The 20548-nt window shown below is 41.5% G+C and overlaps 1 protein-coding gene across 5 annotated transcripts in view; it reads left to right on the top strand.

Moving 5' to 3' along the window:
• The window catches only part of osbpl8 (oxysterol binding protein-like 8), a 60269-nt gene that overhangs the window by 13503 nt on the left and 26218 nt on the right, over window positions 1–20548 (top strand). For 3 of the 5 annotated variants that reach the window (XM_036577019.1, XM_036577017.1, XM_036577018.1), the window contains 2 exons: window positions 1442–1478; window positions 11528–11665. In XM_036577019.1, coding sequence (XP_036432912.1) covers window positions 1442–1478; window positions 11528–11665 — 175 coding nt within the window. The remainder of the gene's footprint in view (window positions 1–1441; window positions 1479–11527; window positions 11666–20548) is intronic. The other 2 variants (XM_036577020.1, XM_036577021.1) reach the window with 1 other exon arrangement.

The following is a 20548-nucleotide window of genomic DNA, read 5'->3' as shown; positions in this document are numbered from 1 at the left end:
CGCATCTTAAATCAACAAAAAGTTATCTAAGTTTACACCTTTTACTGTACTGCTCATTTTAAGATAAAGGCAGGGCCAATTTTTAAATCCTGTGTATCTCAGAAACTAATGAAGAAACAAGCAAAAATGTTTTCTCAGTAGCTGCACCTACAACCACATAGTACCATACTGAATAGTATGTCAAAAACAGTACTTCACCATTAGAGGTGCATTCATTCGTATTGTTTAAATGGTATAGTAGTGTGTTGGTTTTGGATGCTATCTACAGGATGCAACATCATTTCCTGGAAATACTGAGCTAATCTGAGATGGTCAGTCAGGAGGTGATTTCCCACAGACTGACCATGCAACCTCATGAATCAGAATCAGTTCCTTCCCTTCTGTAATGAAGATGTTTATTAGAAATAGTTTGTTGTTTTATTCCTTTAAGGATGAGTAGCTGATCAATCTAATTTACATTATATGATGTGTATCATAATTTTAATCGTCCTGTAAATGAAGCAATCATGTAAACCTGTCTTGTTAAAGCTCCTGAAGTGTTTTCTTTTTATTAAGGTTAATTTTGTTTAGCAGCATGAGTGAGATGTAATGGACTGATTTCAGTGAATTCAGTCATAAGGTGTGTTTCCTTTCTGATTCTCCGCCTCACAATGTAATTTTTTTCTCTGAATTGCTGTGATAGAGCAGGCAAAAGACTGGAACAGGGTTTAGGGTTTAGGAGTTTAAGTGTTAGGATTGATGGGTTTGGGTTCGGAGTTTAAGTGTTAAGTATTAGTGGTTAAGCTTTAGGGATCAGGGCATTGGGTTTGGTTTTAGGGTTAATTGGTCAGGGATAAAGGGGTTTTAGGTTGAGTTTAGAGGTTAGGGTTCAGGGTTTATAGGTTTGGATTAGGGGTTGGGGGATGAGATGAGTAATTTTAGAGGTAGGCTCAGGGGTTAGAGGTTTTGGGTCTCAGGTTCTTGTTTATTCGGTGATGAATTTTAAGAGGTTCAGTAGTGGGCAGTGTTTCCATGGGCCAGTGGGGTTTTCCTGTATGACGTCTTCCTCAGTTGTACTCTCTGTAATCTCTCCTATTCCATTCTGTCCAGAATATTGTGTGTATGTGTGTATGTGTGTGTGTGTGTGTGTGTGTGGCTTTACCCTGGCACCGTTCACCTCACTGCTCAGTTTGTGTGTGTTCTGTTGTGTGTGTATGATGTTATTAATGCTTATTTTCTTTTTGTCTGTTTGTCTCTTGTTTGTTCTTTTTTCTGCTGCTGCTCCGTCTCCAACGCTCAAAACACACCAACACTCCCACCTCCCTGGCGGACCCTCGTTTGTCTGCTTGTGTATGTGTATGTCTGTGTGTATCAACGTGTGTGTCTGTGTATGTGTCTGTGTTTGTGTATGTGTATGTGTATGTGTATGTGTATATGTGTGTGTGTGTGTGTGTGTGTGTAGCACCATGCAGAGAACAGAGAGCAGCCTGCCCCCTCAGGTAAGCAGCTGACCTTCAGCTATCCGGTTTGTGTGTGTATGTGTGTTTGAGTTTTTGTTTCAGTATTTTCTGATCTGTCTGTTAAGGCCATGAGTACTGTAAGGGTGCAGCATTACCCATAATCCTAGTGTGAATGAGTGACTGTGGGCCAGGGTCTGCCGACGGGCCCAAAGTTTTATTACACACCTATATAACCTAAGAATAGCTTAACCAGTTTGCACTGAAGTCCCTGTAGTTACTGAATAATAAGGCTTAGTATGTAAAAAGCCTGGGATTTTAAGGGGTTAAAGTGACTGAGTGAGGGTGAATGAATAAGGGTGATGGTGAGGTGACTGAGCGAGAGTCAATGAGTAAGGGTGAATAGGTGAGCGTAACTTAGAGAGGATGAATTAGTCAGGGTGACTGAGTGTGGCTGAATGAGTGAAGGTGAATGGGTGAGAGTTAGTGAGTGATTGTAACAGAGAGGATAAATAAGTCAGGGTAACTGAAAGAGGATGAATGTGATCGTGGTTCAGTAAGTTGGAATGAGTGAGTGTGAAGGAGTGAATGAGGACGACTGAGTGAGGGTGAATTGGTGATTGAGTGTCACTGAGTGAGGGGGGAATGGGTGAGTATGGATCAGCAATGGTGACCGAGGGAGGATTCAGGGTGTCGACACAAAGAAGATGTATATAAATGCAAGTCCAAGCCCCAAATGAGAAGGCCCAAGGTGACAGTGGAAAGGAAAACCTCCATAATTCTAGAAGAAGAACCTCTGAGATGAGCCAAGCCTCAAAAGGGGAACCTATCCTCCTCTGGTTGACACTGGATAGCAAAACAAAATAATGCAACAAGAGCAACATGAATAAAGATTGAGGAATTGACTGCTGAATATACAATAGTGAACAGTGAATAAAGAAAAGAATGAGCCCATCGTTGGGCAGAAGTATTTAGATTAACCATTGAAAAACCGACGGCTACTGTTAGAAGCCTATAAGAGTGCCAGTGAGGAATAAGTCCTTGAAAAACAGTGCCTGCGGTTGGAAGTCTATCAAGGAGAGAATGAGAATTAAATCCAAGATTGTGGTGATGACGTGTTAGTGTAAATATGTTAAGAATGCACCAATCTCATCAGGAGAGTGAGTGAACATGAAGGTGAGGCTTGCTGGGACAGCAGGAAAGTGTATGGACATGCAAGAATCTCAATGGTGGACGAAACTGATCGGGAGGGCAGGCGAACAGGAACACCCTTTCAAGGTGCATCTTGCAACAGCATCAAAAAGGACATTATGGGCAATAGCTTGGCAAAGAAACACAGAGACAGTTGGTTCTGTTTGGGGTCATTGCAGGACACAAAATATAGGGTTAATAGATTACAAGCAGTGGCTATGGCAGGTCTAAATATTACAGCCTACACTAAAAACAGAGCCAGAAGGTAGCACAGACACCCCTTTGAGAGTGGCGGGATGACAGCCCCAGATCTGTACCTTTTATCTAATGGAAAAGCAAATTTCCAAAGTCTTTTCTAAGCGAGAGGTTTTTAGCCTAGACTTAAAAACTGAGACTCTGTCCCCTGCTGTTGCTTTAATAATTCCAGGTACTAATAGTGAACCAGTATCTTGTTCATGATAGGAGATATGTTCACTCAGGTACTGAAGGGCGAGGCCATTTAGAGCTTAATGTCAAAAGCAGAATTTTGTAATCAATATGGAATATAACTGGCAGCCAGTGCAATGTAGATAAGACCAGACTTCCTAGTTCTTGTAACGACTCTGGCTGCAGCATTCTGGACAAACTGGAGCTTGTTTAGGCTCTTGCGGGAACATCCAAACAGTAGGAGATTATAGTAGTCCAGGTAAAAAAGGTGGGCATTGTCTAAGGATAATGCATTTCTTAACATAGAAATATTGCGAAGATAAAGGAAGGCTATTTTAGTAATATTATCTGTATGTGCAACAAAAGACATCAAGGTATTTCACAGTTGTGCCTGATAACTGAGAAGTTGTCTACATTTAGCGTTAAAGCAGACAGTTTGTTTCTAGCAGAAGCTCTAGTTGAAGTGCTTGATTGTGTGTCATCAGCAGGACAAACATGGCAAGTTGATGCCATGTTTATGACTAATATCCAGTGGCAACATATATATTACCAATAATAGAGGTCCCAAAACAAAACCTTGTGGGACACCATATTTTCACTTTTGTATTTGCAAATGATTTGCTGTTTACATTTGCAGACTGATAGTGATCAGTCAGGTTAGATTTGAACCAGGAGAGGGTTATTTCTTTAAGCCCAGCAAAGTCCAAGACTGTCAAGTAGGATAATGTTGTCTATTGTGTAAAGAGCTGCATTAAAAACAAGCAAAATGAACAAAGATACATAGCCTTTGTCAGAGAATGAAAAGGGATTGTTTACTATTTTCACAAGTGCTGTCTATCCTATGATGAGGCCTAAATCCTGCCTCAAAAGTTCTTGGATATGATATGAATATGCAGGTAGAAGGAGGAAATAATTTGAACTAACTCCATCTGTTGAAGGATTCCAGGCTCTCTCCTGTGGTTACATAGCACTCAAGACCTGCATTGGTTGTGCAAGGCACTAGATTTTTTGAGGTTAAGTGTGTAGTTTGTTTCAATTTTGTTATTGGAAAAAATGATGAAATCGCTGCTGCTGTGGGCTGGTGATATCCGGAGTTCAGTAGCAGTCTAGTTGTAATTTAGAAATTGTGCTAGATATTAATCTAGGGTTATTTTTGTTACGTTCAGTCAAAGAGGAAAGTTAATTGACAGTGGGTTGAACGTGTAACAGGAAGTGCCCTTCTGTAGTCTATAATAATATTTCTAGTTTAGTCGTCTGCTATTTACATTCTAACTTTGGACAGTTTGTTTTAGAGCACAAGAGTGATCACTGTACCATAGGTCAAGCTTTTTCTGTCTAGCTCTTTTACTTCTTAGTGGTGCCACATTATCTAAAGTAGAAGGAAGAGCATTCTCTAAGCATTTGGGCATAATATTCAATTCTGTGGGGTCAGATGGAGAGCTGATCGAAGTTGATAAATCTGGGAGATTTTCAATAAAATGTACTGTGGAGGATGGTATAATAGCCTTGAGATGATAGCGTGTGGATGAACACATATTATGACGGATGATAATCTCTATAAAGAGATGATTATGGAGAGTTGATCATGATCTGAGAGAACTGTGGTCTGGGCAACATGCTATATAATCTACACTAGAGATGTAACGATATTAAAATTTCATATCACGATTATCATGACCAAAATTATCACGATTATCGGTATTATCGTGATATTGTTCAAATGTTTCGAAAAGTAAAATAAATTAAAAAATAAATACTGATACACAAACTGAAACTCGTTTCACCAACTTTTATATTAACACAAATAGAATTGGCAGCAATATGCACTTTTTGTTTGCATAAACATTGAAAAATAAGGTCAGTACATTTTTAGTATTACGTTTGTATTACTTACAATACTTGTAATACTCTGTAAACAAAAGAATAGCAAATGTATTATTATTACAATTATTATTATTATTATTATTATTATTATTATTATTACTGTTATTATTATTATTTTTCTTCTTCTTCTTCTTCTTCTTCTTCTTATTATTATTATTATTATTACTGTTATTATTATTATTTTTCTTCTTCTTCTTCTTCTTCTTATTATTATTATTATTAATTACAATAACTAGGGATTTCCCTGCATAGAGAATTAAATCTGGGCCAACTCTGAGGCGGGTCTTAATGGAAAATTACTACTTCTAAGAAGTGCTGCACTCGGGGGATTTCTGTCCGAACTGCAGCTGCAGCATTATTGTGCCGTTGTGGCGCTGAACCCCTAATCAATACAGTGCACCAGGAAAAACAGCCAAACTCACAGAGGAACTGTGTGACTGTGCTGTGAGCTGCAGACAGTGTAGAACTCACACAGCGTGTCTTCACCTGTGGAGCTGCTTCTCTAAAAGCATTTTAAAACTAAAACATAACTTAAAATTAACGCGCATCTGAGCTGCGCCAGAAACACTCCTGAAGTTTAATCTCTGAAACTCTACTTTTCCTAAAAGCAGCACACAGCGTTTACTCGCGCGAGGTCCCGTCTCAAAGCACACTATCTTCCCTATGTAGTGCACTTTGTGGATCATGAAATAGCAAATCCTTCACCCAAAGAGTGCGTGAAACGTTCGACTAAGTCATTTATAATCAACATTAACAACAGGTTACAAATTCCCTATTTAAAACTCAACTGCTTGTTAATGACGATCGTGTTTGTTTGAACAGTAGCGCCCTCTGTAGGGGACACAGTGATTTGAGACGGTGTTATTCTCTTCTCAGACAGTAAACACTGCAAGCGAGACGAGAAAGGGGAGCTGTGCAGATTGAACCTCTGCAGCGTCTCGTTCCAGAGCTCGTGTGACTGTTAACTCAGAGCTCATTTTGGAGACTCTGCTCCACAGAAATGTGGTAAAAGCTTTAGTTTCGATTCACAGCTGATTCACCGATTGTTTTTCTTTTTTTTGACGCTAAAAGCTTCATTTTATATTATTATCGAACCATAAGCATAGGTTAAACCACACAGACCATGACATTTCTTCTATTTCGAAGTCCCCACGGACTTCTACGTTAAAGTTAACCTTGCATTCTCTAAAAAGTAGCGGGTGGTGGTCGCGAAATGACTCGTAAAGTTTGATGTGTTGCCCCCTTTCGCCGCTATTTTCTTTCGGCCTGTTCTGCAGACAGGGTGGTCATCTTCAATTAACTTTCCTTCTGCATTCTTATAAAACCCAAAATATGACCACACGTCAGACTTGGTCTTCTTAGAAGGCTGAAATATCTCCGAATCTTAGAGTTTTCACACCACGGTAATCGACCGCGGTTTTAACGATACTTTAAAGCCCAAACGGTACTACTAACCGTCATTAATTTTACCGCGGTTTACCGTGAAACCGGTAACCGTTTCATCTCTAATCTACACTGATCAGGCATAACGTTATGACCACCTCCTTGTTTCTGCGCTCGTTGTCCATTTTATCAGCTCCACTTACTATATAGGTGCACTTTGTAGTTCTACAGTTACAGACTGTAGTCCATCTGTTTCTCTGATACTTTGTTAGCCCCCTTTTACCCTGTTCTTCAGTGGTCAGGACCCCCATGGACCCTCACAGAGCAGGTATTATTTGGGTGGTGGATCATTCTCAGCACTGCAGTAACACTGACGTGGTGGTGGTGTGTTAGTATGCGTTGTGCTGGTCTGAGTGGATCAGACACAGCAGTGCTGCTGGAGTTCAAACACCTCAGAGTCACTGCTGGACTGAGAATAGTCCACCAACCAGGTGCGTCTAATAGAGTGGACAATGAGTGGACACTGAGGTGTTTAAAAACTACAGCAGTATGCAGAGAAACAGATGGACTACAGTGGGTAATTGTAGAATTACAAAGGTCACCTATATAGTAAGTGGAGCTGATAAAATGGACAATGAGCATAGAAAAAAGGAGGTGGTCATAATGTTATGCCTGATCGGTGTTTGTTGACACAAAAGTCCAAAATTAAGTCAAGAGTGTGGTTGCAGCAGTCAGTAGGCCCAGTTTATTTTGAGTGAAGCCGATGGAGTCTACGATAGATACACATGCTTTTCCCAGTGGATCCTGTTCTTTATCAAAATGAATATTAAAAACTCCTACACTTATTACTTTATCAGTACACATTACATGACTTGATAAATAGTCAACAAATTCCTGTAACAGTAGATTGTAAGTAGTAAATTTAAGCTGTCCTTGTCGCTAAATCAGTAACGTTAGAAATTGTAACCTGTTTCAGATTAATGCCTAAAGCTTTTGCATAGATAGTTACTATGCCTCCTCCTCTGCCCTTTAAATGAGGGCTGTGTATATATCTATATCCTTATAGTTGCATTCTTTTGGTCTAATCTAAGTTTCTGTGATGCATAGAGCATGAAAATCATCATCAGTGATGATTTCATTTATAGTGACAACTGTACCCTACACTGATAGCAATCTAAGCACCCTCGTACAAGGAGTGGATGGGCCAGAGCATATAATGGCATAGGACATCATCTGGGCTAATTTGCACACCTCTTTAATATTATTCTTAGTCACTTTGGATTGCTGCAGTCGAATGCCATTAGTACCTACATGAATAACTATCCTAGAAATCCAATAGCTAACAGCTTCAGGTTTCCTGTAATGTCTGGTGCTCGCATTGGTGTCCCTGAAGAAGAAGCTATTTTGTAGAATCTCCTATACCCTGAGCACTTTCAGCAGGTTTCTCAGTGGGAGCCTCACTGAATGGGGCAAGTCTGTTGGACACATGAAATGGAGAGGAGTGATGAGGAAGCCTTAGCGTTAGCTTTGACTTTGCAACCATGCCACTGAGATGCCACCTATTTGCCATGCTGTGAGGGTTCTGCAGCTAGAGTCAAGCGCGTGCTGCCTCTCCCTGTGGCACCTGGAGCTTCTACCAGCGAGTCTGTGCCTTGCTTGCTAACCCTGATCATTTTAATGTCCAGATGCAAACCTCTAACTATATAGTGTTCTCCATCAGTAAGAGACTAATTTACACTTATCACAAAGGCAGTTAGAATTGTCACTAGTGTTGGAGACGGAGGAATAGCTAAACGTTGCCTTCAGAGAACAGAAGAGGCTTGCGGGCTGCCACTCTACTACTTAAGCTAGGTTTATGCTTGACACATTGTAACTAATGCAAGGGAGTGCGCACAAAAAATGATGTAATCATCCCGGAGTGTGGCACTTCATTCAAAATAATTGAATTTGAAGGGAGATTTGCTGAGCAGGTTTGCGTCTACATGCACTTGTATGATACCTCACACTGAAAACTGCAAGAACAGAAGTGCTAACTACAAACGGTAACGGGTTTGCTTCAGGTTTGTGCCATCTGTGGAGTCTCGTGCATCACTCTGCTACCAAAGTATAATTCAGGCTCTATGTCGCTTCATCGGCTGATTTGAGTCTTTTCCAAATGTGTGTCAAAGATCCAATTAAAAATGGCCCCTGATTGCCTATGGTTGTAATTTATTTAAAAATAATATGCAACTATGTGAAAACATGGAAAAAATCATCTAGAAGTGCAGAAATAGAAATGCTCCTGTCAAGTGGTTTTAAAAAAACAGAAACTACAGATAAATGAGTGAGGATGAATGAGTGAGAATGAGTGACTGAGAGTGAGTGAGTGAGGGTGAATGAGGAAGAGTGGACGAAGGTGGATGAATGAGTAAGTGTAATTAGTGATTAATGAAGTGCTGCCCCATCAGTGAGTTTTCTGATTAACTCTAACAGACTGCCAAAATCTGGCCTCATCCACACATATCAGAATATTTTTGAAATCTGGTTTTAAAAAAAAGCTTTGTTCACAACAGCAGCAGTTTTCAAAAAAATTGTCTATTTCTGCACATTTTATCTATTACACCTCAAGAACATAGTGAGCGTGCAAGCTGCACAAAATAGTGTGCCGTAAAGCTAAAGCAGAGAGTTTATAAAAACGTCATGGCATTTGACTGTAGTAGACTTTGATGTGCAGCCCTTCAAACCTTCATACCTTGATATTTTGCACAGATTAAAAAAAAAAAAATCTTAAAAAGCGAAAGAACCCTACCACTCAACGTGGAGTTGCCGTGGCCACGCTAGTGTATCTGAAACGTCCACTGATCAATCCTGATCGGGCAGAGAAGTTTTTCTTGGTTTTCACCCCATTTAGGAAGTTTTCCTATGGTGTTAGAATTTATTTTGAATCTGACTTTGGTTAATGATCATGAAGCCACGTATCGTTAGAATCTCTCGTAATTTTAATATTTGCAGTCGATTTTACACCCCTTTTACAAGAACTGAGTGCAGTCTACTCTGATGCCTCTACAATAAGCCAGATTCAATTAGAAACATGCTGATGATTCCCAAATCACCCCCAAACTGCCGAGCATATAGAAACAACCTAGTCATCGGTAATATCTTAGACAGAATTCTGCATACTTAATAAATGAAAACGGCTACAAACTCCACAGGTTAATTGCATGATGTCAGTGCTTTCAGAGAGCCGTGTTTTGCTTGTCCACATGAAAACACAGAGAGAAAACAGTACAAAATACAGATACAATATCCAGTGTATGACTAAAGGTGTGCGCCGTACTAGAGGGCAGGGGCGCAACTAGACTGCCATCATCAGGGACTGAGCCAATCAGTCCAGAGAATCTGTAGTGAGGAGAGTTGCCACTCAAAAATGTCTTCAGGGTTTGTTAGACGCTAGTGGGTGCTCCTGAGCGAGTGCAAAATAAATGGTGTGCTGTGGAGCTTTTTCACAGAATCGTAGTTTGTAATCATTTTTATAGAGAAAAATGCACTTTTTGTGCTCTGTGTTCTGAACACACAACAGCATAAAGATTTCAACACCGATTGAACTCATTTATAGGACTTTCTTACAATGCCACATGTACATTCACAATGCTTCACTCAGCCAGTGAGCTCCTCACCTCACCAACCACTCAGCACTTGGTAGCAGTAATTCTACCCAACCAATCAGCACACGGTAGCAGTAACGTTAGCGTCCTACGGCCCAAAACCTGTGTGCTGTAGAAAATTAAAAAGACACTGTGAGTTTCCTTTAATTTTTTAATGGAATACATCCTTCTGCTTTCCAAGATTGAAGGTAGGTCCCGAACCAATGGTTAAAAACAAGTTTAATATTTCGTTTTTTGGCCATTTAGCTTCATTCACCCCCATCCATTGAGGATTTGCTCACGGGCGTTTTGCAGTCCTGATTTTGATGTTACAGGAGAAACAGGAAGTGACCATGCTTCTTTTTAACCAGCTCAGATCAGACCCTTCTCCAGACCTGCCTCATTTTCCTTAGCCCTCCAGTCAGACAGTTGCAAGACGATTTTCAGATCTTTAGCAACACATATGGACATATTTTGGTTAGGAGATGTAGGTTGTTGTCCTGAAAAGCCACAAATAAACTTAAAAATGTTAATTTTGAATTTGTTTGTATAGTAAACTTGTGTGGTGTTAACTTTCATAAGTTACTGTTTTAACCACATTGTTTACGCAGTAAGTTAACTTCATTAAATAGAAGAATTCAGCAAACGCACCTCAAGACCAGCAGAGACAGCTGATAGTGCTTTAGACAAATCATTTCCTTTCCTTTCATTTTATCTATGTATCCATTGAAGACTGTATCCTGGACTATGAAATTGTTTGGAGCAAACCAAGCAGTAACTTCAGTGTTTGTGAACTGCTGAAATGGCCGTGTTGCAGTTTGGGATGCAGTATATCAGTAAGATAGCTCTGGACACATGCTGGAATATTTGGCCAGAGCAATTACGTCATACGGGTATCTTTACCATACTGAGGAAATTCTTGTTGGTCTCATACTGCATACTGCTTACTACGTTGAGGCTACTTTAAAGATACTTTGAGCTTTATGTAGTAGGCATTTTCAAACACAGACCCTGTTAAAGTTTAGGAAATAGGGTTTAGGGTGTAAGGGTGAGATTAAAACTCGGGGAGCAGAGGTAATATTAGAATTCAGGCCACTATTGAGTTTGTTGATTTGTGTAAAAACGCTCTAAAACAGGGACGGCCGAACTTTGTTTGTGATGGCCTCAGGGTGAAAAAAGGTTTCAAATAGTTTTGAAAAATGTATTTTGTTTTACACGGCATATTTAGTTTAAAAAATCACCATTTTAAATGGAAAATAAGAGTTTATTAAGTTACATGTATTATCAAAAAAAATAGGTTGGATGAATGTCCTCATGGGCCACAAGCAAAGTGGACAGAACATCTCGCAGAGCACCTTAGTGAGACATAATCGTTGAAATCTAATGTTGATGCAAAACGGCCACTAGAGGGCATCCTGGTCAAACTTACTCAACTACAGGCTCGCAACACTGAATCATCAGCCTGACATAAAATTGTCCTCAGATTTAACATAAGATAGAGTTCAATGCAGGTTTTTATTCAGGAGATGTGTTGATATGTAAATGAATGAGTGAACTTATGTTGTCCTCTCTGTGTTGCTGTAGCTGCTGTGATGCCTGGAGATGATGCAGCACTTCTGACGCCGGTGAGGATGACTCAGCGTGGGAAAGAAACGGGAATACACACCCCCAACAAAGACCTCCTCTTGACCCCCTCCCTCAGCCCAGGGGTCAGCACACACGGTACGAGTTACAGCACACACACACACACACACACACACACACACACACACACACACACACATACCTACACACACACACTATTGACCCCTTCCTCAAGCCACCGGTCAGCAAACACACATGAAATAAATCTGATATTTCTTTGTGATGCATGTGCATAGCTGCAGTGTAGTGTTTCTCAAGCTGCAGGCCTTGGTAACCGCATAGCTACGATGTAGCGCTGCTCAAGCGGCTAACCCAGGCAGCAATGTAGCTGCAGTGTAGCATCGCTCTAGTGGCCGGCCCAGGCAGCCTCATTGTTGTGGCTTTGCTTAAGCGATTGATCCAGGCAGTCTTGTAGTTATGGTGTAGGGTCACTCAAGTGGCCGGTCCAGGCAGCCTCATAGTTTCAGTGTAACTTTGCACTAGCAGCGTAGCGTCACTCTGGCAGCTGGTCCAGGCAGCCTTCTAGCTGTGGTGTAGCATCGCTCAAGCGGCCAGCCCTAGAAGGCAGTAGCTGTGGTGTAGCGTCCCCCAAGCAGTTGGTCCAAGCAGCCATGTAGTTGTAGTGTAGCATTGTTTAAGTGGCCGGTTCAGGCAGCCTCCTAGCTGCAGTGTAGGGTCACTAAAGCAGCCAGGTAAGGCAAATGTTCAGCTGAGATGTAGCATCATCACTCATGCAGCCAGTCCAAGCAGCCATGTAGTTGCAGTGTAGCTGCAGTGTAGCTTCACTCAAAACATGCACACAAGCGATGCAAAACAAACGACACCGAGTTGACATTGGGTAGATGTTGCCTGTTGCCCCCGGATGCAACATTTCATGTTTTGGCCACTGAAAATGCAGAGCATATGGGCCAAGTTGCCACTTGCTTTGAGGACTTTTTTGCATTCTTTTTCCATGTTAATAAACCTGTTTGGTTAGACACAGAACTAATCAGACAAATCAGATTTAGTCACAGTTCATTAACTGTAACCACCGCGATGGCGGTGTCTTACCTGTTATGGTCCCCCTGGGTCATTTCTGGGTCTTTTCTCACTTAAAATGTAGGACATTACTGGGTTACTTTTTACTCGTTTGGGCTTTGTGTCATTCACATGTGCAGCCCTTAAACTGTATTTTTCTAGGCATGCTCGCACTCATTCTTGCCATGACATTCCAGATAAATAGGACGTGACGTCCTCAACGTGAACGACCAACAGCTCCTTCATTTCTGAGTCATGTACAAAAATACACTCCCGCTGGCTTTTTCTCTCACAAAAACTGAACACTGTAATAAACAAGCATGTCTCATGCTTTGCTTTGCTGGCTGTGCTGTGTTGCAGAGGTGGCCATGCACACAGGTGGGGCCTTTTTGCTGCTTCTCTCTAGATTGATGTACAAAATAAACTCCCAGTTTTCATTTGTGAAACAAATCTAAAAAATGTAACTGCTAAACCTGATCTTCATAGAAACATTCCACTTTAGCAGCTGTAAAATAGTCACCACTGTTTTCCCAGTAATGTATCTGTGTTTGATCACCCATGAGCTGTCCTGGGTATTGTACTAGGTTTTGTGTAAGTAAATTGTCTGGTCAACTTGACTGGGATTTTCACTTTGGCTCACATTCACACTTAAGTCCTTCCTGTTTAATTACAGGTGAAAGTGCATATGTGAAAGGAGCTGTAGTTGCTCTTCCATTTTCGCTAATATGACTCTATGAAATAATTTTATAAATGTTATGTTAAATAAGATGACATTACACTGACAGGCGATTACTACAAAAGCTAAACGGTAAGACCTAAATAATCTAGATATGATGCTGTCAGCGAGAACCAGATAGCCATGGGGACTATCATGGTATTTTTTAAAACAAATATTTCCTTTTTCAACACATCACCTGACTGTTTTTTGGTACTGAAATTTGCTTGTTAATTGTAATATAATATAAGAAAAATGTAGTAAAATGTTTGTTATTCTGGCCACAAATTTTTCATTTTGGCCACAAGATTGATTGAGTTGCCAGTGCAGATTTTTCTGTTTGTATGCCCCTGGTCATGTGACCAAGTTTGAGCCAAGTTTGAGAAGAGTTTGTGTGGACTTTGTGTTGACTGTGTGCAGAATTTATGATGAGTTTGATCTGAATTTGATCTGAGTTTGATCAAAGTTCGATCTGAGTTTAAAAAAAAGTTGCCTAACATAGGAGGTTGTGCGAAGGTTTTGTGTAGTTTGTGTGTTTGAGTGGAATTTGACTAGTCAGTAATTGAGGTCCTGTTTTATGGTGGTGTGTGTTACGGTGATAAAGAACGGCCTACAGGGGGAGTTACTGTGTGAGAGGACTATGACAGCTCAGGGTGATTTGGCTGAAATATTACCGCAGCACCTGGATTTCTGCTGTGATTCGTGTTTGATGCTCAGCAAGGCCAGTAAAGAGAAGAACCCTCCTCTGTATGTGTATAGAATACATGATTCTTCAATGTGTCTACACATCCAGCCAATCAGCATTCAGTCTGGACTTAGGCTAGGTTTCCTAGGTTACTGGCGGATCTGCACCTGGGCAGGGATCAGCGCCTCTGGGGCATCTCTACCTGCAGACACATACACAGACTTTATCACACACTCTATCACACACACACGCACACACACACACACACACACACACACACACACACACACACACGCGCACACTCTAACATTCCTATCAGCGTACTACAGCAAATCTCGGCCCTTGGAGTTTTGTTCTGTTTAGTTCTGTAAACTCAGCGCTCATTTGTTCTGAATCAGAAACCTGAGCTACAACCCCATCTCCATGGCAACAGCTCTTCAGCAGCCACTCCAGACACACTCACATAAACTCACAGCTCCTAATGTGGACGTGCGTAGATGGGTTATGATTAGTACGAGGCTTGAGCTCAGTAGTATCGTCAGTCGGCAGTAGTGTCCTTCTGTTTGGACTGTCACTCAATTTGGATGATTATAATGTCTAAAAAAATGCTGTCAGCAGCTTTAAGATACACAAATTGATCTTTTTGTGGGTCACAATTAGACGATGGTACATAACGATATCACAAGCCTAGTATAAAGTGGGCATGTATAGATAGTATGGAGTGAATGTGTGTAGATGGTTAGGGTTAGTACAGAGTGGACAGTGTAGATGGTTTGGGGTAGTACAGAGTGGACATGTGGAGATGGTTTGGGGTAGTACAGAGTGGACATGTGGAGATGGTTTGGGGTAGTACAGAGTGGACGTGTGGAGATGGTTTGAGATAGTACAGAGTGGACATGTGGAGATGGTTTGGGGTGGTACAGAGTGGACATGTGGAGATGGTTTGGGGTAGTACAGAGTGGACATGTGGAGATGGTTTGGGGTAGTACAGAGTGGACATGTGGAGATGGTTTGAGATAGTACAGAGTGGACATGTGGAGATGGTTTGGGGTAGTACAGAGTGGACATGTGGAGATGGTTTGGGGTAGTACAGAGTGGACAGTGTAGATGGTTTGGGGTAGTACAGAGTGGACATGCGTAGATGGTTTGGGGTAGTACAGAGTGGACATGCGTAGATGGTTTGGGGTAGTACAGAGTGGACATGCGTAGATGGTTTGGGGTAGTACAGAGTGGACAGTGTAGATGGTTAGGGGTAGTACAGAGTGGACGTGTGTAGATGGTTTGATGGTTAGGGGTAGTACAGAATAGTTGTGTGTAGGTTGCTCATAACTATGCCAGAACTCTTTTTTGAGATGTGAACAATGTCTAACAGCATAACAGAATAGTGCCATTACAACACACACACAACACATTTGAAAGAGAAGCTAGATAACTTTGTTTGATGCATGTTAGATACTTGTTTAGCTCATGTTTACTTACATTTGAGTTGTGGAGTACTCTGCTCGACTCTGTTTGGGTCAGCTGATTGTTGTGATTTGTGGCGTTCTGAATACGTGTCCATTGCCAGCGGGAAAGTTGCAGAACAAGCTATGCAACAACACTCATAACATGGTTGAAGGATCTGTCTTCTGCCTCTCTGTTTTTTTTTTTAATTGTCATTTATTGGTCGTTATGAATGCCAATACCGATTTATCTGGGATTAACTTATATTGGCCGGTAATATCGACACACCAATTTCTTGATTGGGCTCTGTTGTTAATACAGAGTGGATATGTGTAGGCAGGACATGGCAGAAGTGTTTTTTCAAGGAGGGCTAGATTGGACCGGTCAAAATGCCTGAGGGCCAAAATATAAAATAAGTTTTCAAAATATCAAAAATACAACCATGTAGAGCAGTTAATCAAACTGAGTCTCTTTATGGTGATCCATTCGGAGAGTTTAGCAGTGACCACTCAAATGCATATAAATCTGCCACTAGAAGAGTTATGGTGCATGCATGTTCATGCTGGTCATCAGCGCATAGAATTGGAGCTTTTTGTGAGCTATCTTGTTTCCTGTCATTATATGAAAGATGCACGAGGCGTCTTTATTGTTGAATTGCTCATCCAGAGCAGTTTGGGTCGGTAAGCGCTTATAACAAATTGTTGATTTTGTTTATTCAGAGTAGCAATAAAATGTAAGTAATGTAATCTAATCCAAGTGTTTTCGTGTTCAAAAATGTAATCTGTCACACAAGCTAAACAAAAATCTGTACATTTTTTATTTGTTAGATCACGTTCTTTACACGTGAAATAAAAGCAGCGACTGCGTTCAGAAAAACTTAATCAGATGGGAAGAGAAAATTAAACAGCACAAATTGCCACATTGTTTTCAGTCTTAAAGGGTTAATATTTAATGGACTACTGAATTTGCTGTGATAAGAAGTTGATGCTGTGAGACTCGGGTAGCTGCAGTTGCTTTAGTTTCTTTCCTGAATATTTATTGTAATGTCCATGCTTTGTTTCATGGCTATTGATATTAATTTCATTACAGTCTTCTGTCATATGAAGCACACACGTTTGCTGTGGCTCTTAATGGAAGAGTATTCAAAATTCCATCTAGCCAGAATCGCTGGTTCTCAGTGTTCAGTTTGTGCTTTATGGCTTAGTCTGGACTAAATAAATGCCACCATCAGATGAAACAAATTGGCTAACAGGCCACTTATAACACACTGTAAAGCAGAAGCCACGGGCCACTTAGAATCTGTTCGGGGGCCACATATGGCCCTGGGGCCGGACTCTGGACACGCCTGGGTTATGGTTAGTACGGAGTGGGCGTGTGTAGACGGGTTATGGTTAGTACGGAGTGGGCGTGTGTAGACGGGTTATGGTTAGTACGGAGTGGACGTGTGGAGATGGGTTATGGTTAGTACGGAGTGGACGTGTGTAGACGGGTTATGGTTAGTACGGAGTGGACGTGTGTAGACGGGTTATGGTTAGTACGGAATGGACGTGTGGAGATGGGTTATGGTTATTATGGAGTGGACGTGTGGAGATGGGTTATGGTTAGTACGGAGTGGACGTGTGGAGATGGGTTATGGTTATTATGGAGTGGACGTGTGGAGATGGGTTATGGTTAGTACGGAGTGGATGTGTGGAGATGGTTGGTAGCAGAAATCTAGACACAAACATTCAGTCACACTGCAGCCAGAGGAGCAAACGCAGAGCCACTGATAAACAGAAACAAATCTGCTTTACTACCTGCCTCTGCCTCTCTTGTGTAGATATATATCTCTCTCTTTCTCTGTTTACTTCTTTCACTTTGTCTCAGCTCACTAATGGAGACATGAGCATAGAGAGAATGAGAGAGAGATAAAGGTAGAGAGATAGAGAGAGAGGGATTCTGTGGATTAGAGGATTATGTCTGATCGTCTGTTCAGCAGAAGAAGATGCAAATGGACTGTATTCTCTCCACCAATCACAGATTGCCTCACTGTTTTCCTGTCTGGCTGCTGTCCAATGAGAACTCTGTGTGTGTGTGTGTGTGTGTGTGTGTGTGTGTGTGTGTGTGCCTGTGTGTTTGTGTGTATGTGCGTGGGTGGTTCTGTGTATGTGTTTTTTGGTGCTGAGGATGTAATGGCTGGACGTAACCTTTCTGGGTGTGTTGTGATAGTGTGTGTGAGTGAATGTCTGTGAGGTTGATGAATAACTGGTGTCTTTCTCCACACCTCAGAGCAAACAAGGCAAGTACTGTAGAAGTGTAGCAGGACTAGCGGTGTGTGTTTAGCGGTTGCACTGGACTATAATGACCCTTTAGCTTATTGACCAGTAGCTCAACCAGTAGCTCGTTTACTAGTAAAGAAGTCACTGTATTAGCAGAGTTAGCTGTGTTAGATGAGTTTAGTTAGCTGTGATAGATATACTAGCTGAGTTAGTTGAGTTAGCTAGCTGTTTTGGCTGAGTTAGCTGTGTTAGGTGAGTTAGCAGAATTAGTTGTGTTGGCTAGATGAGTTAGAAGAGTTCTGAGTGCTGAGGTTGAGGGCAGGGGTCAAGTTGTGAACTGGAGAGCCATTAGCTGCAAGTGGAGGCTTAGTAGAGAGCAGGTGGACAGTGTGAGGTGTGTGTGGGCATGAGTTGCTCTGATCTTATAATTTATTTAAAGTTACAGGCTAGGATTTACACTGTACCTCCCTATCCAAAATGTTGTTGATCAGTCGAAACAAGTTTGCTGTGTCAGTTTTGCTTCTTTTTGGTTTCAGCACTAGAACTATGAGGCCAGTGTAGGTAACAAGTAATGGACGTTTATACCTAACCAGTTAGCATGAAGCTAACTGTCTAAATCATTATGCACTTGCCTCAAGTGCAGGCTTTAAGATGGCCACTGGTTTTTAGCTCTGCTACGGTTAGCTATGTAGTCCACGTTTACAGATGACAGTCTGTGTTACTTTGTCAGAAACCACATAATCTATTAAGGATTACTCAACAAATTGACATGGTTGGAGACAAATAGGTGATGATTTAGAAATGCAGGTAACACCTGCTAAGATTCCATTACTTGGTAGCTGTATTAGCATTGTAGCTCCAGTGCTAAAAATAAGGAAGCAAGCTTCAGACTTCAGACGTGTCTTGGCTGATGGACTACATTTGGAAAAAGGGCTGGGGGACTGGAAGAATTTGATTGTTGCTAACTTTGCTAACCAGTAAAGCTTTAGCTCCAGAGTGAGTGGGGTAACCCTGATCCTGGGTCATTGTTTTAAGGAACTAAGGCTAGATGCTTTGTTGAGACGTTTTATTTGAGGAGTGGGTGAAGCTGTGCGAGGGTAGAGCTCTGAAAGTTTCTGTCAGGGAGATAATCCCTCTGCACCAGCCGCCTGAATAAGGCTTCCAGCAGCTTCCACCAGAGCAGAGTAGTGGACTGGAGAGGACTCCGCCACCGTGTTGGAGTTTAGTGATTTTTGAGGCTAAGGCATTAACAGAGATTTATTTTTTTATCACCATAGTTGTCTCTGCAGCCGTTAGTGTTTGAAGTCTCTGTTATGGGGGCTTTGTGATACGAGTTGGTGGTTATGAACATTTGGTCTGGCCAATTTTGGCAAAAATAAACATGCCAGAATCCCATGCTCAGCCACCAGCCCACCAGATACTACTGCTGTGGACAAAAAAATGAAATAAAAGAAATAAAAGAAGAGTAAATTTTAGCAGTGCTTTTCCGAAATGGAAAAAAAATATTGTCAGTGAATCAGAAGAATTTGGACGCAGAGTTGCAGTACTGTGCAAAGCTCATAGACCACTCTTTCATTTATTTAATTTCCAGCTGTTACTGAGAAGAGTAGATTGACAAGATAGAAGAAAATTTGCACCAGGACATCGAAGCTGGACATCTGAGATTTGGAGTGTTTATGGACTAAATTTGTAATTGAGTGAGATGCAGTATGTACTTGTACTTGTAATGGCTGTTTTCACTAAAATTTGCATAAATGAAGGAGTGGCCTCTAGCTAATGTAACAGAACTGGTGGCTCTGGTGGCACTGTCTTCCAAGCGCGTTCAGCTGTCCAATGACATTGCGTTAGTGGCAGTTTGAAAAGATGTGGTGCAGCTTCACAGGTCTCGGAGGAAGCCTGTGTTAGCTTTCGCCCTCCCAGCGTGTGACTGGGGGAGTGGGTGGAATTGGATATGTCTGAAATGGGGAGGAAACTGGGGGGGGGACGTAATTCGGCTTGCTGGTAAAGCCTCAAGTGGACAAACCCTCCCCATTATTAAAAAAAAAAAACACACATTTTTGTGCATTATTCAAGCAAAATGCACAAACTATTTATGAGATTTTTGTCAATTATATAAGCAATTTCAAATATGTTTTGAAACATCACTGTGGGTTTAAGTCTCAGGCTTATAGGTCTCTCCCCATTTAAAGAGATAGAAGCCTGGTCATGTACGTCTGAGAATAACAGCCCAGAGGTGTGTGCCAGTGTGACCACCAAGTGGACAGAATTTCCCTATAAGGACTTCAGAGTTGGGCAGCATTGGCCAGCGTTGGTCAGTGTTGGTGTTTGTTGGTGTTTGTTAATGCTTGTTGATGTTGATGTCTTGAGGAGAAGCTGATGGTCAGGAGCAGGTAATGATCGGGAGCAAGGAGCAGGTGATGGTTAGTAGGAGTTGATGGTCGAGTCTAGGTGATAATCAGGAGCAGCGGTCAGTAGCTGACTGTGAGTAGGAGTGGATGGTTAGGAGTAGGTGATGATCAGGATGGGCTGATATTTAGGAAGAGCTGGGGGTGAAAAGCAGGTGATGGTCAGGAGTGGAAAGACTTTCCCTATAATGACTGGTGTTGGTCAGCGTTAGTATGTACTGGCCAGTGTTCAGTGCTGTTGTATGTCAGTGTGTATTAGTGCTGTCTTGTATTGGGAGATGTTTAGCTTAATGCAAAGCTGACACTAACTCTTTATCTCCAGCTCAGACCCAAAATACTTGCAGACCTGGTGGTAGACTGTTTGGCTCAATGTTGTATTTTGGGGGTGCCGTCACTAATAGACAGTGAATGCCCGCCTGACCCAAACGCTCTGGCTGG

The sequence above is a fragment of the Colossoma macropomum genome, unplaced genomic scaffold (assembly GCF_904425465.1).
Source record: "Colossoma macropomum unplaced genomic scaffold, Colossoma_macropomum, whole genome shotgun sequence".
Classification (NCBI taxonomy): Eukaryota; Metazoa; Chordata; class Actinopteri; order Characiformes; family Serrasalmidae; genus Colossoma; species Colossoma macropomum.
Note: the sequence above shows the minus strand (reverse complement) of the source record. Positions and strands in the feature narration are given on the sequence as shown.